At 53.4% G+C, this 17,846-nt stretch overlaps 3 protein-coding genes and 1 pseudogene across 3 annotated transcripts, besides 9 other annotated features; all 4 read left to right on the top strand.

Annotated features, from left to right (window-relative positions):
• Nucleotides 1–3,502: part of a mobile genetic element that runs on past the window's edge.
• Nucleotides 1–17,846: part of a sequence feature (areas not merged during assembly with more than two copies in the genome that could not be assigned to a particular haplotype) that runs on past both edges of the window.
• Nucleotides 3,478–3,503: a microsatellite.
• On the top strand, nt 3,589–4,428 carry Tc00.1047053511077.110 (mucin-associated surface protein (MASP), putative; the record flags this gene model as incomplete). Its single annotated transcript, XM_810738.1, has 1 exon — nt 3,589–4,428. The coding sequence occupies one exon, from the start codon at nt 3,589–3,591 to the stop codon at nt 4,426–4,428; it is 840 nt and encodes a 279-aa protein (XP_815831.1).
• Nucleotides 7,933–8,622, top strand: Tc00.1047053511077.100 (mucin TcMUCII, putative; the record flags this gene model as incomplete). The annotated part of the gene is made up of 1 exon (XM_810737.1): nt 7,933–8,622. One exon carries the CDS (start codon nt 7,933–7,935, stop codon nt 8,620–8,622), a length of 690 nt encoding a protein of 229 aa, XP_815830.1.
• Nucleotides 8,368–8,450: a microsatellite.
• Nucleotides 8,887–9,059: a sequence feature (A-rich).
• On the top strand, nt 10,663–11,307 carry Tc00.1047053511077.95 (annotated as a pseudogene).
• Nucleotides 11,774–12,877, top strand: Tc00.1047053511077.90 (mucin TcMUCII, putative; the record flags this gene model as incomplete). Its single annotated transcript, XM_810736.1, has 1 exon — nt 11,774–12,877. One exon carries the CDS (start codon nt 11,774–11,776, stop codon nt 12,875–12,877), a length of 1,104 nt encoding a protein of 367 aa, XP_815829.1.
• Nucleotides 13,379–13,558: a mobile genetic element.
• Nucleotides 13,379–17,785: a mobile genetic element.
• Nucleotides 13,537–13,561: a sequence feature (AT_rich).
• Nucleotides 17,567–17,785: a mobile genetic element.

Below are 17,846 nucleotides of genomic sequence, written 5' to 3'. Positions count from 1 at the left end.
CCATCTCCCACATCAATGTTATTAGGAGATGGTCAACACACTTATAAAACAGCAAGGAGAGCAGCGAATGCTCTCAATCGCATCTTTCTTCCATTTCACCCCTCTCACAAGGCAGTTAGGTTTTCCAAAGGCATCAACAGACAGAGTGCATCCTTGAACATTAATGCTTCTTTTCTTTTTGGGCAGCAGAACAACAGCGAGTCTGCTGCCTCACTTACTTCATTTTCTTCTACTTCTTCTAGCTCCGAGCCGCAGAACAACAACGAGTCTGCCGCTACTTCTAGCTTAGTTTCTTCCACCTCTCTTATCTCTTGTATTTCTGAGCCGCAGAACAACAACGAGTCTGCCGCTACATTTACTTCAGGTTCTTCACTCTCATCTAGTTCTGAGCCACAGGATAAAAACGAAGCTGCCACCACATCTGGTTTAGTTGCTCATCTTCACTCCCCTCTTGATGCACCTTTTAATCGTACGGAACTGCTTGCTGCGCTACGTAATACGCCGTATGGCAAGGCCCCCGGACCGGATGAAGTCTACAGTGAGGCACTGCGACATATTTCGTCAAAGGGCCTCCGATTCCTTCTTCGTTGCATTAACCGCAGCTGGACGACCGGTGCGATCCCGGCTGAGTGGAGACGCGCTACCATCGTTCCACTCTTAAAACCCGGTAAGTCGCCGGAACTGCTTGAGTCATATCGACCCATCAGCCTTACCTCCATTGTGAGTAAGGTTGCTGAGAAAATGGTACTGAAGAGATTGCTTTGGGTGTGGACGCCGCACCCCCACCAGTATGCATATCGTAGTATGCATACTACGACGATGCAGCTGGCACACCTGATACACGAAGTGGAGCATAATAGAAATCACTATTTCCAAGTGAGCCTTCCCAAGAAGAGCGGTATTGGCAATCAACTCCACTACAGACCCCATCGGACCCTGCTGGTGCTGGTTGATTTCAGCAAGGCTTTTGACTCCATAGATCATCGAGTCCTCAGTCGCTTGCTGGCTAATATTCCGGGGGTGAATTGTAGAAGGTGGCTTAGAAACTTTCTATGTGGTCGCTACGCGAAGACACGAGTTGGCCACAGACACAGCGATCGGCGTCCCATGCTGCGAGGAGTTCCTCAGGGGTCCGTGCTGGGACCGTATTTGTTCTCCCTTTACGTACACCCACTTCTCAATCTGCTGAACAGCTTTGCGGGTGTCACAGCAGACATGTATGCGGACGACCTCTCTATTATCGTTAAGGGGCAGTCCCGGGAAGACGCCATTCCCACTGCCAACATGGTTCTTCAAAAACTGCATGCGTGGAGTCAGGAAAATGGCCTGGCCATCAACCCGTCAAAGTGTGAAGCCGCTTGGTTCACACTATCCACGCACACGGAGTCAGATTATGATCGTGAAGGAAGGTGGCCCCTGGTAGTGGCTGGATGTCAAATCCCAGTCATGACCATGGGGGCATCGCGAACTACGAAGCTTCTCGGCATGGATCTCGATCCACGACTGACGCTAAATGTGGCGGCCACCAAGCAATGCGCTGCCACTTCGCAACGGATATCGCAGCTACGCTGCATAGCGCACAAAGAGGCGGGACCATCTCCACATGACCTACGCACGTTCGTCATTGGATACGGTGCTTCCAAATTACGCTATGGCAGCGAGCTCATATGGGCAGTAGCGACGGATTCAGCGAAGAATGAGATGCAGAAGACGTACGCAACCCTAGCACGCATTGTCAGCGGAGTTCCGAGCACTGTTGACCCGGAATCCGCGCTACTGGAGGCTAATATGCCGCCGCTCCATGTCCTTTGCCTGCGCGCGCGGCTCTCAATATTTGAGAACACACGCGCATGTCAGATGGACTGGATGCGGAGACCCCCGCCTGAGCCACCGCCTCGCGCAGGTTTCCGCATCTCGCCATTATCTCGGGACGAGCTATATGCCTTCGTAGACGCATACACAAAGGACTATGGCATCACCGAGAGCTCACCACGCGAAGAGCGGTTCTTTCGCAGCTCCATTCCTCCCTGGTTTGCGGCCTCCGCTCACCGGGTCACCATCGGTGTGGAACTTCCGATAGACCTCTCAATAACTGACGAGGAAGAGCTGATAAGGGAAAAGCGCAGAGTCAGCGAAGAGGCTCTGGCGCTGCACAGCCATCGTTCGTGGATACTTGCGACGGATGGCGGTGTCGACGTTCCCAAGTCAGCCGGGGTTGGAATACTGCTTTCATCCCTCAACTCATCGGAGATAATAGAAAAGGCCAGCATAAACTGCGGTGCACGCCAGTGTAGCCGCAGGACGGAATCCCGTGCGCTGCTTCTAGCCCTAGAGAAGCTGATGATCCCTCGTATCCGCCACAGGCGTAAAACCCTGCTTGTGGTTACGGACAGTCAGTCTCTTCTAGCGGCTCTAAACAAGGGCCCGCTCAGTCAGACAGACTGGACGGAGGATCAGATCTGGCAGCGTCTCTTAACACTGACGCGTGCTGGCTGGTCCGTGCACCTGCAGTTTTGTTACGGACATTGCGGAGTACATGCTAACGAGCTTGCAGATCAGTATGCGACGCAGACTATGGAAAGTGGACAATACACGGAGCAAGGAATCGCACATTTATGGCATACGGATCTGCTGGCATGTTTTACTACCCAGCTCACCAACAAGTGGCGTAGTACCATTCGTCAAGACACTCACCGCTACTTGCTTTGCGGCACAAGGCCATCAGATCTCAGCGGTAAGGACCTGATCACTCAGGAAGTTCTACACCGTCAGGAACTGGTTCACCTCGCAAGGGCAAGGTGCGGGGAATCTGAGCTCTGGGGCCGACTATACTGGGCCGTGAGAGATTGCACGAACCAATGCCGATTCTGCAACATCTCACCGGAACAGTCTGCATACATGCGCTCTAACAACGATCCAACTGCACCGGGGACGGACACTGTTCCCCTGCCGGCAAGGGATGAAGACGTCTCTCCAGTAAGGAGACGGACCGTCACACGCCGTCGGAAGGAGAAATGTCCGCACTGTGATTCTACATTGACGGGATTCTCGGGTCTCGTCAGTCACTGTCGGTCATTTCATCCGGAACATCCTCCACCGCTTCCCGAGCTCAAATGTGATTTCTGCGACATGGTTTTCCCCACACGGAGAAGCACCGCACAGCACAGAAGTCGCTGCGCACACAACCCAGACGCCACACGGCATCGGAACAGCAGTGCCAGGAGGCGATCTCTGCTGCCGCAGGATCAGCCAGCTTCCACTAGCACGCCAATTGGCCCGCAGGAAACCTTGCACCATCTGCTTCTAGAATGTCCAGGCACCTTGGCTGTGCGTCAACGGCTGGGCATTGAACAGGACCTTCGCCTCGGAAAGTTCTCTCAATGGCAGTTGCTTCATAGCAGGAAACTCATTTTGCTGCTCGACCACCTCTTCGGCACTCAGATGGCATTGTATAGCTAGACGCGCTGGTAAGAGTAGAAAAAAAAAAAAAAAAAAAAAAAAAACTTGTCTCTCTTCTTACTTCTGCTCTGCGTTGACGTGTTGTTGGTTTGTGCTGAAGGCTACACGCAAGTGACAGGAGTGGTGGCGATGATGATGACTGGCCGTGTGCTGCTGGTGTGTGCCCTCTGCGTGCTGTGGTGCGGTGCCGGCGGTAGATGTGACGAGGTGCTACCTGTTGCCGTTTCATCTGTTATTTCTGCGAGCGGTGTTTCTGGAGCTCCCGACAATGCCAGCGGTCAGACGTCGTCTGGTGTAGCGGGAAACCCTTCCGCAGAGCAAACACAGCTGAATAAGGTTGGGAATTCCGCACCCGGGTCCCCGCAATTGCAAGTTGATTTACAGACTCAATCGCCAACAATACAGCAGACACACTCCGGTGCCGAAAATGCGATTTCATCGACAACTTCAAAACCATCGGGAGAACAGCTGCAAAATGTACCAGACGGAGTTCCTCCAGGGGAACCGGAGGCGTCACTCGGTCAGGAGGAGGGGAAGAATGAAACAATTGCAAATCAACAGAGTAATGGTCCGCCATCTCCTTCAAGTAACAACGATATTGTCAGCCGTAATAGTGGGGAACGCACAGAAGATACTTCGAGGCGTGCTGAAACTCTTGTTGCCGCACCGTCAGAAGAAGCACAACAGCGTGAAAATGTCACTCGTTCCTTGGAACAACCTCGGGAAACTTCCACAGCCGCACCGGCCGTTACAACTCAAACAATTTTCATGACGCTGCCTAAAGACGGTGAAAGCAGCGGCGTCAAAATGAGTGAGGCATCACCTCAATCAGCACGCACCGCTCAAACAAATCATACGACGACACCTGGCGACAGTGACGGCAGCACCGCGGTCTCCCACGCCACCTCCCCTCTTTTGCTTCTTCTTGTTGTTGCGTGTGCGGCTGCGGCTGCGGTGGTGGCCGCGTGAGAGTGAGGGAGAGAGCCGTGCACCGCCCGCTCACACACTCTTCCTTCTCTCTCTGTGTGTGTGTGTCCCCTTGCATGGACTCTCGCCCTCACCTCACCCCACGAGGCACACACAATAATGTGCCCATTGTATATATGCATGCACACCCATGCAGGCCCGTTGGTGCTCTCTTTTGCACGACACGCACCGCTGCCGTCCTGCCTGGCTGCATGGGCGGAGCACCGTAACTGTTTCTGTTTTGTTTTTATTGCATTGAGTGGGCGACCTCTCTCTCTCTCCCTGTGTGTGTGTTTTGCTTTACGGGAGCAATGAGAGTGTGTGCGCTGGTCGTCCCACGCTTCGGCTTTTTTTTATTGTTTTTCTTTTTGATTTTGTGGTTGAGTGCAATCATTCCTCTTTTTTGTTTAATTAGTGACTTGCTTTGACTGCGGACGCTTAAAATTGTTTTTCTGTATTCTTCTGCTGTTTCTTTATTGTTCAGAGAGTGTCAGTCTCTTGTATCCCCGTGACGCCACCAAGTTATTTTCTTTGACATACGCCATGCGTCATTGGATCCACGTTACTCTGCGGCTGGCATCGCTGCTGCAGCTGCTATTGATGATGTCTGCGCTGTGATTTGTCGGCGGGTGTCTTGCTGTCAGCGTGACGCATCCTTCGTTTCTTGACGATTTGTTGCGTACAGACTGCGCGTGGGCGTCTCTGGTGATGGTGAGGGACGCGTGTCTCAGAGCGCAGGATGCGTCGCGGGTGTGCGGCGTCGTTTGTGAGAACCGATGGCTGCCCATCGGCATCCAGGCGTCATCAACGGACTGTGAGGACAGCATAAGGCTCCGCGGCTTCATCTAGTGTTGCACAAAGAATTTATTGGACGGTGCGCTTGTTTTCAATCTTTTGCAACTTTTGTGGGGAAGGTGGGAGGTTGAGGGCATTAGGACTGAATTCATTTGTGTGGCTGCGTTCCGTTGAGTTGCGGCCAGTCGTGGCACTCTTTTGGGGTTTGGCAGCCCGTCCCTTTTGTTTACTTCCCACCGCAGCACGTGGATACCACTGATCCGGGGAACATTTGTCTGACCGCGTGTGAGCTGCTGCCGTGCGTGGTGCATGGACTATGTGATTGTGTGAGGAGGTGCGTTGAGTGACGAATACTTCTGTTTGGCGTGCCGCGGTGTGTCGGAATGATGTTAGGATGAAATGTGGAGGGTGTTGTCTGTGATTTGTGTGTCCTCTCTGGTGGAGCCGACATGTGTGCGGGATTGCGGCATTGCTGGCTGACGGCTCCACGTCACTTTTCAGCATTCCTGGATGTGCTGAGGAATGACGGCTGGCGACCAGCGTGTTGGTGCTGCTGGTGGGAATAAGTACATCGGGAACAGGCCATTTTCTCTTTTCCGTGCTGGAGCCGATGGACTGGCACGAGGGCACCGGCTGCAGGCTGCCTGCCAGCACGTGTGAGCAGCGGATCCATGCACGCACCAACGCTCATCGCAAGAGCGTGTGCGATCACAGTGGCTTTTTGTGGCGTGCTTTTGTGGACGTCAGCCCGTCGAAGAATGGTGTGAAGCAAACGGCTGACTGCACACGAGGAAAATAAGTGCGTGCACTGTGCCGTGTTTCAGCGTCGATGGCAGAGCGGCAGGAGGCCCGTGCTGGCAACTGAGATCTTTGTGTCGCGAGGGATGTCGGTGCTGATTTTGTAATGTCGAGGGTGAAGTGGTTTTGCTGCTGCCCGTGTGTGTGGCCACTCCGGCGGAGGGCGAACACAAAAGGGAGGGATGCAGGCGCTGCGTGTGTATGTGTGCAGGTGCCATGCAACAACGTCACAACAAACATGCTGCGACTCGGTGACCCTCACATCGCTGTGGTCCTCACGAACAGCCCAGGCACCACCCACACCGATGCACTTAGTGGACGGAGTGGGGCATCTTTTGAGGCGCTGCAGGGAGCAGGGTGTGTTGACGCAGCCACGACATGCATGGAGCGTCACGGTGGCGCAGTCAGCTGTGGCTGGTGGAATATTTACTTCTCGGAGGCAACAGAGAGGGAGAGAGAGCTGCTCCTGCTGCTGGCGTCGTTGCTGCCTTTTGTGGCCTCCCATGCCGATTATTGTCTGTCCGCTGATCATGGGTGGCATGCCCCCACTAGCGACGTCGTCTGCAGGCATTTTACAGCAGCAGTGAAACACACATCACGTCGCATGCTTTGGCTGTGGATGTGGTGTTGTGAATGCAGCCGGCATTATTTTGCCCGACTCCTTTTCACTGCTTTGCGGCAAATAGATGCGTCGCCGCCCGAGTCATTCACTGCAGCTCCGTGTGTTGTACTGCCAGCACAAGACTCTCTTGTTGTCTGACGCCTGGCTGACAGTCGAACACCACAGCGTTGGGACATGCAGGGATGCGGACTGCCGCTCACGGTGTTGGGCACCGCTGTTTGGATGCGGCGGCCACACGAGCGGATGTATTGTGGCACAATCAAATGCGTGAAGTACGCGGAATCACGGCGGCTGCAATGATATCAGCGGTGTGGCACCACGGAATACGTGAGGGGGTGATGCATGATGAATCACAGTGGGCGGCCTGCGAGGGAAGTGCACCGCGACGGAGCGTCATCCCGCCCTCAGCCTGCAGGGGAATGTACACCCACAAAATATATGGACGAGACACCACCAAACACACATGCCCTTCCATGCAGCAATAAATAGGAGCGAAGGTGCGTTCTGGTGTGTGGGTGTCCACTCACATATTTTCATTTCCACCGCAATAAACGGTGAGGAATCAGGTGCCACAGCAACGAAGGAGGAAATAAAAACATCTATTGCAGCACTTTACCAGCGAAAGGCAGGAACAGCACAAACCGAACTGTTGGCTGCACCGGCACTCGAAAACTTTAAAATAGGAAAAAATAATGCTGCACCCTGCGGGAACCCCCAACACACGACCCAGGCATGAAGGTTTACCCTCTGCAAGACAAAACAAAATGCATGAAGACATCTGCCAACATCCAAACAGAAACAGAAATAAATAGTTTCCTGCACTCTTCCATTCCTTGCGCTGAATATGAACGAAGGCCATAGGCAACTGAGCTGCTTTGCGATGAATATTGGCTAGCCTTCCCGTGGACCAACAATCCACGTGGTGTGCGGGGACATCTTCTTTTTTTATTGTTACATTCCTTTTGTGTTGCTGTGCGCGCTGCACCTCCTCTTGTGTGTGTGTACCCTCCGTGAGGGATGCCGACACGACGGACCGCTCTCGCCGTATGCACATGCGGTGGAGCCTTGTGTGCCGCTCCTGTTTGCTTCTCCCTCCTCCATCTGTGTGTTGGTGTTGCGGCAGAGGTGTTTGTCGTGCGTGGTGTGCGGCGTACGGTGCATGCCTGGCTGCTGCCCTCTCCTCATGTGGTGTGCCCTCTGTGTGTGTCTGCCGCACCTCTCGTCTCCCCTGTTGCTCTCCATGTCCCTCACTGTGCAGATCAGCTCCACACCACCGAACGACCACACTCACGATGATGACGTGCCGTCTGCTGTGCGCCCTTTTGATGCTCGCCCTGTGCTGCTGCCCTTCGGCGCGAGCGACAGCAGGCAAGGTTAAAACTGAAGAAGAAGTTAACGTACAGGTTACTGTTTCAGAAGTGCCAAATAAGGTCGGTGGGGAACATAATTCAGATACCGATGTTGATGCATTACAGACAGGAAAAGCAGCGTCCGGTGCAGGACAGAATGATAATGGGACGCCTTCCAGTAACTCAGAACCACTAGTTCCGATAATTGATACGATGAAGTCAGAAAGTCCGAAGGATGTTCAGGAGCAGGTAATTGATGGTGTCACTGAGACGGCAAAAGAAGGAAAAGAGAAACCCCTTAATCCAGAAGTAACAGATACATCCGATGCGCAGCAGTCAACAAGTTTGACTGCTGTAAGGAATGTATCAGAGAGCGAGACCACTGCCGCAAATACGACGACCACTACAACCACTACAACGACCACCACCACTTCGCCAGAGGCACCAACTACAACCACCACTGCGCCGGAGGCACCAAGTGATACGGCTATGAATGCAGAGGCGCCAACCACGACGACCACCCGCGCACCGTTACGTCTTCGCGAAGTCGACGGCAGCCTCCGCAGCTCTGCGTGGGTGTGTGCCTCGCTGCTGCTCGCCGTATCCGCGCTGGCGTGTCCTACTGTGAAATAAAGAGGTATGTGTGCGGGCTGTGTGTGCCAGCACTCAGCCGCGGGGGTTTGTGCGCTTTTTTGCTTTATAGCGTAATATGTAATAGAAACCAATGATCTACTTTTGCTTCATTTGCTTTCGCCGCCCTGATGTGTGCTCCATGTTGCTGCTTCCTGTATCCGTGACGTTGAACGCATCCCGAACACACTCACACCACGGAGACAACTGTTTGTGTGGACGCATGTTTTTCTGCTTGTGCATGCACACTGGAGGCTTTTGGTGAAGTTTTTTTGTGTGTTTTTAATTTTTTTACTTTTCTTCTTTTTGCTGTTTTGTTATTAATTGCTTTACGTGTTTTTTTTTCCATGTTTACTTGCTGCGAGGCATTGTTTGTTTTCTTTCATTTTCTCAATGTTTAATTTTATTTATTTTTCCTGTTCTTTTCCCTTTTTTGTCTTGCCCCCCGCCATCCTTCTCATTTTTGCTTTTGGGGGCAATCACTATGGACGTGTTTTCTTTTCTATTCTTCCCTCTTTAATTGTTTGTTGCTGCACTCTTCCTGTGAGGGGTGCCGTGTGTTTCCCGCCCAACTGCTCCACTCGCACACGCACCGACACGCTCATGACGACGGCCCTGTGCGCCTCGCCTGCTGCACGCATGAGGAGGGGCCGCGACGAACGGCGCGCTGAGGGAGCCGTGACGTGTGGGCGTGCGACGAGGGCCTGTGGGGCGGAGCACACATTTCTTCCCTCTTGTTTTGTTTTGTTTGCGGTCAGGGCGGGCAGACACCCGCAGCGCCACACACACAGCCACACCCTGCCGCCGTGTTTTTCTTTGAGGATTTGTTTTGCTTTGCGTGTTTATTTCATGCGGTGGCGCACCCTTCGGTGTCGGCCTCGTGAGCATTTCTCTCCCCTCCGATGATTTCTTTTTCTTTTGCTGCGCTCACTCTCCCGATGGAGTGACGCGACTGCCGTCATGTCTGCGTGCTTCTCTCAGTCCCCACACACACGAGTGACTGTGCTCTGCGGGCCGCACTCACACGCCGATGAGAGGGCTGAGGGGAGCAGCAACACGCAGATGACCCCATGAAATATAAACGATGTGCGGACACACGGAGGGTCGGACGGTCGAAGCACACGCAACCATCTTTTTAATTTTCTTTTGCGGGCAAAATACATACAGACAGTTTGGTGTGGCCACACGGCAGCCAGGCGATTTTTTTCTTATTTTAAATTTGTGTGGAGCAGTAATGGACGATTTCTTTTCATTTATAATTATTTTGTGTGGTGGGGTTTACATAAGACGAAGGGGACTTTTTTTTGTTTTCATAAATATTGTGTGAATTGCCACTGCTTGGGCTGCGGTGCAGTCATGAGTTCGAGCGGTCTTCTTCTTGTTGTTTCCGTTATGCATCCCCGCTGTACATTTTTGTGCGTCTCTCCACATACTCTGCTCCCTCTTTTCTGCGTCTTTGCTTTGTGTTGCTGCAGGCACACACAACCACACACACAAGATGCACATTGCAGTGGATTTGAATGCACCTTTTGTGGTGCATGCTGGAAGTTGCGTGTGACGCCTGTTGTCTTCTTCCGTGGCCATGAGGAGGAGGGAGAGGGAGTGCGCACCTCGAGACTATTTTCCTGCGGGTGTGATGCACCGCGTGTGACTGCGCTGAGTTGGGCTCCGTGTCCCATTGATGGCGGGATGGCAGGAAATTTTGTTGCCGCGTGATGGATGGATGAGGGTTCGCTTGCTCCGTGTGCGTTGCGTGGTGGCCGCGGGTTTTGCCATTTCCCTGGGGCTGCGGGAATGAGCTGGGGGAGATGGTGGTGGATGTCTTCTCCTCCTGCATGGTGGGTGGCTGCTGGCGTTGTGTGCCTTCCTTGCGTGGATGCCGTCTCGTGGTGTGTGAACTTTGCGGCTGGGCCTGCTGCTCTCTCCTCATGTTGCCTGCTCTCTCGCTGTATCCGCTGTGCTCCGTCCCTCTCCCTCTTGTTCCATTCTTTTCCTTCCGCCTCACCGATCAGCTGACTGACACCAGCGACTCCACTACGGGCGATGATGACTGCGATGGTGACGGTGCGGAGCCGTGCTGGTCCTTGCGCTCTTGTGCTGCTGCTGCTCGTCCGTGTGCGTGACGGCGACAGGAGACGATAATAACGATAACAGCCGTCCTCCCAGCCCTGAGCTAGGGAAACCGGATCCTACAAAAACGTGCCTGGTGCATTACAGCCATATGGTGGGGAGACCGGTGTGCCACAGAGAGAGAGTGGGAGAGACAGTGAGGAGGGTTTGAGAATTCAGGACCTTCTTTGCAAAGGAAACAGGCACAGCCATCACTGGACAGACACCAGCTCCGCCAGAGTCACTGAGTTCGGCTAGCGATAATCCAGAGCCACCAGGTTTGGCAACTCAGTCTCCACACACACACACAAGGTGCGGCCGGTATGTCAGATGCACGAAATAAAGGGCGCAGTAAAATACACAAGGCGATGAGACTCATAAGGCACCGACATTAAATCAGAAGATCAAAATGCCAAATACGACAACCAGCACTATCAACACAGAGGCACCAACTACGACAACCACCCGCGCACCGTCACGTCTTCGCGAAATCGACGGCAGCCTCAGCAGCTCTGCGTGGGTGTGTGCCTCGCTGCTGCTTGCCGTATCCGCGCTGGCGTACACCACTGTGGGCTGAAGAGGTGTGTGCGGTCTGTGCGTGCCAGCACTCAGGCACGGGGATTTGTGTGCGTCTACTGTGGTCTGATTTATAAAGTAAGAGTAATTATGATGATTGTGTTTTGCTTCATTTGCTTCCGCTATTCTGCTGTGTGCTCCGCGTTTTGCCCCACACTCGTATGCATTCGCAGCGGAGCCGTACGTGGACACACATTTGAGGATAGGTGCATGCGCACTGGAGTCTTGGGTTTTTTTTACTTTTTTAATTTTTTGCTTGGTTCCTAAACCTTTGGTTTGCACGGCGGTTTGCAAGTTTTGCAATCGTGCTGATTATATCTGTCTTTTGTGGTGTGTTCTCTGCTTCTGCTGTTGCTGCCATTTGTAACTGTACGGTGGCTGTGCGTGGTGTAGCGGGCGTGTCTCTCTTTTTGTTTTCCCATGCTGTTGCAGATTGGCTCTACAGCGTTAGGCGACTCCACTGTTTGTGATGATTTCGTGCCGTGTGCTCTGCGTCCTGTTGGTGCCCTCACTGATGTGCTGCTTCTTGTGCGTGTGTGCGACAGCTGCTGCGACGGAGGTGCGTGTGCTGCCTGCCGGTGATGGCGCGGTGACTGCTGGGCACATGTGGGCAGTGATGGCTGCGGAAAGTGAGCCCGTGGCCGATGGCTCTGGACAAAAGATGAATGTGAACTCTGAGGGCAGTAACACTCAGGAAGACGAGGAGGGTGGAAGAAACAAAGCGGGTGACGGCTCTACCCCCGCGCCCCTTGTTCCGCCCACTCCTCCGACGAGGAAAGATCAATCCAGCACCGATCAGCTGCGAAGTAACACTTCCGATCCTTGTGACGCTGGCAACGCGTCCGATTCCCAGACCCATGCAAGCGGACAGGAGTCTTTGGGCGGAGGGCCTGCTGCAGGCACAACATCCCCACTCCCCAACTCATCTCAGCAGGCAGCAGATGGAGTACATGCTGGAGCTGGGAGTTCCTCCCAGGGCATTCGGGCCTCAGAACAAACCGTCACAGGACAGTCACAGGTGTCAGAGACGGCAAAGGCAGCACCGCAAGGCGATGGAGGAGGAGGACCCGGAGCGCACCAGGAAGCCGAACACACCACAAAAGATGCCGGTGGTAACGCCCTGGGAAAAAACGGCAACGAAAAGGGAGAGCCACCAGCGGGATCGCAAACTGCACCACGACCCAGCAGTGGCGGGAGTGCTAATGTCGCACCGAATCCCGCTGTCTCCATTCCACTGCCCCCAGAGCCAAAGTCAACAAGTGAGGCAACCGGCACGGGAGAATCTCCACATCCGACCGATAATGCACAGACACAAAGTATGAGGACCGATGCTGCACCAAGCACGGCACAGACTCAAAATTCGCCGAACAGTAAAGGACAGGAATCAGAATCAGAAATCACCACAACAGAGGGACCAAGCACTACGGCCAGGAATACAGAGGCGCCAACCACGACGACCACCCGCGCACCGTCACGTCTTCGCGAAATCGACGGCAGCCTCAGCAGCTCTGCGTGGGTGTGTGCCTCGCTGCTGCTTGCCGTATCCGCGCTGGCGTACACCACTGTGAACTAAAGAGGTGTGTATGCGGGCTGTGCGTGCCAGCACTCAATCACGAGTATTTGTGCACTTTTTTGCTTTATAGCGTAATATGTAATAGAAAACAATGATCTACTTGTGCTTCATTTGCTTTCGCTTCCCTGATGTGTGCTCCATGTTGCTGCTTCCTGTATCCGTCACGTTGAACGCATCCCGGACACACTCACACCACGGAGACAACTGTTTGTGTGGACGCATGTTTTTCTGCTTGTGCATGCACACTGGGGGCTTTTGGTGAAGTTTTTTTGTGTGTTTTTAATTTTTTTTACTTTTCTTCTTTTTGCTGTTTTGTTACTACGTGTTTTACGTGTTTTTTTTTCATGTTTACTTGCTGTGGGGCCTTGTTTGTTTTCTTTCATTTTCTCAAGGCTTAATTTTCTTTACGTTTCCTGCTCTTTTCCTTTTTTTGTCTTGCTCCCCCGCCGTCCTTCTCTTTTTTGCCTTCGGGGGGCAATCACTATGGACGTGTTTCTTTTTAGGAGCTTGTGAAAAGAATGATCGCGGGAGAGCTGGCTAACTTAATTAATGTATGTGTATATCCTGATAAATGAATGCATTCTTTATGATACTTTCTACCGTATGAATCTTTTGGGAAGAACGCGACTTTGTAGGGGCAGGGAGCCGATAGAGGCCGGATAATATTTTTAATTTTATTTTTTACAGACACACAGCCAGGTAAGTTTACAGACATGTCTTTGGTCCCCTACACACCCTCCGAGTGGTGTGATATTGGCGCCCGTCTCTGGGAAATGGTGTGCCAATGTGGCGAGACCGAGGTGCAGATGACGTTCATTGATGGTAACCATATGTCGGATGAGACGTTAACTGTGGCCCCATCATCCACAGACTTATGCCTGTTCCATGGACCTGTCTCTAAAGCATGGCAGGATTCTACTCTCGTTGGCCATATTGCGAATCTCCGGGCGCCTCAGATCCCTAATTTTGAGACACACGTGCTCCTGCCCGCTATGGGGGCAGCCCGGGAGTTGGGGCACCAACAAGGGCTCATCACTGCTGAAAGGGAACGCCTGAATATTGATTACGCAAACGCCGTCGCGGACGTGCAGAATCGAAATGCTCAGCTTAACTCGCAGTTTCAGAAGGCGCATCACAACCTATCGGTAAGGGAATCCAATATCGCCGGGGCCGGCAACCAGGTCCTAGAACTACAACAGCAGTTGGAGGCCGCTCGCGCCCAATTACGGGAGCGCGAATTCAACTTGGGAGTCCTCACTGCTCAACTCCAGGAACGGGAGGCACGCCATGATGCAAAACAACCCGCGCGGGATGCGGAGACGGCTGGGCGGGACGAGTCCCCCGCTACTCGACACGTTGCCAACGATGGCGTAACTACAATACCGCATCGAACGGATATCTTGATGGCTGGAGGCGTGCCTAGCAGCGCGGCCCGACACAGCTCGGCGGCTTACAGACGCCCTCACGGTAATGCTGCGAGACCACATTTCCACCTCTCCACGCCGTTGCCCTCCCGCACTTCTCCCCTGGACGCCCAATCACCCATGGAAGAGGACCGCAGTTTCTGCGCATTCGACGTCACTACGTGGCCCTCGCGTGTATGGAATGAGGGCGCCTCCGGAGTCGTTATCGATCTCCGGTGCACACACCAATACCGGCAACAGGACGACGAGCAGGTTAAACTTGCCTTTGACAATTTGGTCGAGTGGATCGGCGCGCTGGAAGGCCTGCAGGATCCCACCGATCGCTTCATGAACTTGGGGAGGTCCCTACTGAATACATTCCGGATGCAGCTCACGATGTCATCCGATCCCGTCATCCGGCCTTCCAAACTGCGCGCCCGTCTACACACTGCTGTTCACCAGACGGACGCTTATGCGAGGGCTGCCCAGATTTTCGTCGATCAGCGAGAAACACAGCGCCCTGTGCGATGCCAACGTTGCTATATCTTTGGACACGAGGCATCTACATGCAATGTGCGCCCGAGAGGGAATTACTTACAACACAGGCATCCGTCAAAAAACGGCAGAGGAGCTGCACGCCGCTCATGAATGCTGGCGACGGGAGCCCCATCCAACCCGCCACCTCCCATCAATCCTCACAGGCGTCGCACCGCACCGCCGATGCTCCACCCTATATTTCAAATTGCCCGACGCAATCGTCGGGAAGGGCGATGGAGCTTATCTGCCAACGACACTTGACTGTGGTACGACGAAGCACCGGCAGTTCCGCTTTGGGCCAGTTATATGAGGAAAGCGAACGAGGTCGCTCGAGAGATGTGCGCGCCGTCAAAGTGGGAGCAGAGAATGTCCCTAGCGGGGCAATTCACGACTTTTTGCCGCACGCGCGAACAGCCGATGAACGAGAAGAGCTGCGCGGTTTTTTTGATGGCAATTGAAGTAGCACCCTCGACCCGACGGCAGCACGCCAGGATGCTGCGGTCCATGTTGGAAATGGAACGAACCCCGCTGGACATGATGATTTTGAGGTTACAAAAAATTGCGGCGCGATCGGAGACGAAGCAAGCGCGCCCCTTGACAAAGGAAGAGATGCATCAAGTAATCCGCAGCCGGACCGATTGGAAGGAACGTGTTGTATTACGACTCGCGTGGATAACGGCGAGCCGTTGTTCCGAGATCGCGTCCTTGACAGCCAAAAATTCCACACTGGAGCCGGACGGGACCATAATTTTGGATCGGACCGTGGCGCCAAAGACGGCGAGAGCGGATCCCCACCGCGCCTCGCGGTTCGTGAGGGTACGAGGGCAGGACGTGTTAGACATTATAAAGTTATGCAGGACACTTCAAGAAAACGAAAAGCTCACGAATATTACTAATGCCAAACTCGAACGAGCTTTGGTTCCTTGGGATGCCACAGCGCATTCCATAAAACGGGGTGCGTTGAGACACGCTGCTCAAATCGTGGAGGCGTACAATTTGGATCCACACGTGATCTCGCGGTTGGCGAAGCACGTCGACCCGTTCGACCTTCCCCAGAATACTGTTCGATATTTGTGGAGGTACACCACAATGCTGACCCAGGTGTCGTCGCTGGTCGCATTGATGTGAAGGGAGAAACTGTGGAAGGGCAGGAACCCTGGTTGAGAGCAGAGGAACGTTTTTTCCATGATTTTTATCACAATCATGCCGCTACAATGACGAGACGCGCGACAAGGACGCGCCTGGCCACTCCACAAGATGAACACGCTATCCCGTTACAGCAGGTCAACGTGCCCGTGTTGAACCTAGAGTGGATTAAAAGTCGGTTGAACCCGGCCACCCTGGAGAGGCTCATGCAAGTTTGGGACTCGTCGGGCGGTCCACTCTCCCCCCGTCTTCCTCCGGTAAAGCGCGCGAAGGCTCACGGAGGATTCCAACCGCTGACGCGAGATTGTTGCGAAAAGCTGGAATAATCGAGGACGTTTCGTCCACAGTAACAGGCGGATGGATAATACCCTTCTCGGTTGTGGAGGAGAAAACCACCGGTTTACGACGACGATGGATCGCGTGGCCACGCGACAAGAACAGAGACGACCCTTACGAGGCTAATGTTCCTCTTTTGCACATTTCCCATTATTTGCCACCTGTGATGGCTGAGGCCGCTTCCTGCCTGGATGCAAAGGCATCCTTTTTTCAAGTCTTTACCGCGGGAGGATCGGCATCTCTTTTGATGCCGCGTGGAGGACGGCACGCTGGTGGAGCTCACACGGCTCCCTATGGGATACAAGGCCGGCCCAGAAATTCTCCAGATTATTACTTCAGCAATTGCGGGGGTGACGACGGTGGCTCACCGCCTCTGGGCCGCACCTCCATTGGTGCGTGTCGACGTATGGATCGATGATATAAGCATAGCAGGGTCAAATAGCGATGTGACATTGTGGGAGGCCCAAGTGCTTCGTAATGCGGACAGTTGTCACGCCACGATAGGGAGGACCACGAATCGGGTGCTACGCAGTACACCTTCCTGTGTGTGTAATTTGATCACACTCACCGGGCGGTATCCCTGAGTGACGAGTTTTTCCGGTCTGTATGCGCCATGCCGGCACTCAATTCTTCAACCATCGCGGAAATGGAGGTTGTGGCGTCACGGTTTTTGTACGCGGCTGCCATTTTGTGCACGCGTTTATTTGACTACTACTTTTTTATCAAGGCAGTGCGACGACGATTATCGGCACTTCACCAAGGGATTGTGCGGGAGACATCCCCGGCAAACCTTCCGCCGGCAGCGGTTGGCTCGGGCGAGAGATTGCGACACACATCGAGAACAATCGTAAGCGAATCATCAATCCCACGAAAAGGCATTGGCCGCCATCATCACGGACTCATCGCTCCGTGGTTGGGGAGCCGTTTTTATTCCAGACTCCGGCGACGTTAAAATTGCCGGGGGAAATGGGAGAGGAAGTCTTTTCTTATGATGCAAGCTGAGGCACGCGGTACGCTTGGCCTTATCGGCCTTTTCCGCCATCTTGCCATCCACTATGGACGTTGGGGCGCACAATACTTCGCTGCAAGGAGCGGCGAATAAAGGCGGCTCGAAATCACACGCCATGACGTGGGAGCTGCGACGGATATATGAGTTTTTGGCTCTCGCGGAATACAGGCAACTTTTGCCTACGTACGGTCTGCAGAAAAACCCGTAGACGGCATATCACGCGGTCGTGTGTTCACACTTCGGAAATTGCGAAGGGGAGCGGCGGGGTCTTGTGGCTGGAGGACCCCAAAGTCTGCCACTTCGTAAGTAATAATATTTCAAATCCTAACTGAGTGCAAGGGACCATGCTGGTGGTCCACAGAATTCTATATATTGAATGAGAATAAAACATTGAAGCAATTAACTAACGAACCTTTTTCCTTACTTGTTTGGTTTCCATAGATTTTCAGGACCCGTCCAGCTGCCCGGAAGATTATTCTTCTTTTTAAACCTCTGGTTTGCACGGCGGTGTGCAAGTTTTGCAATCGTGCTGATTATA

The sequence above is a fragment of the Trypanosoma cruzi genome, genomic scaffold (assembly GCF_000209065.1).
Source record: "Trypanosoma cruzi strain CL Brener 1047053517045 genomic scaffold, whole genome shotgun sequence".
NCBI classification, from domain to species: Eukaryota; Euglenozoa; class Kinetoplastea; order Trypanosomatida; family Trypanosomatidae; genus Trypanosoma; species Trypanosoma cruzi.
This window is presented reverse-complemented; position numbering and strand designations above follow the sequence as displayed.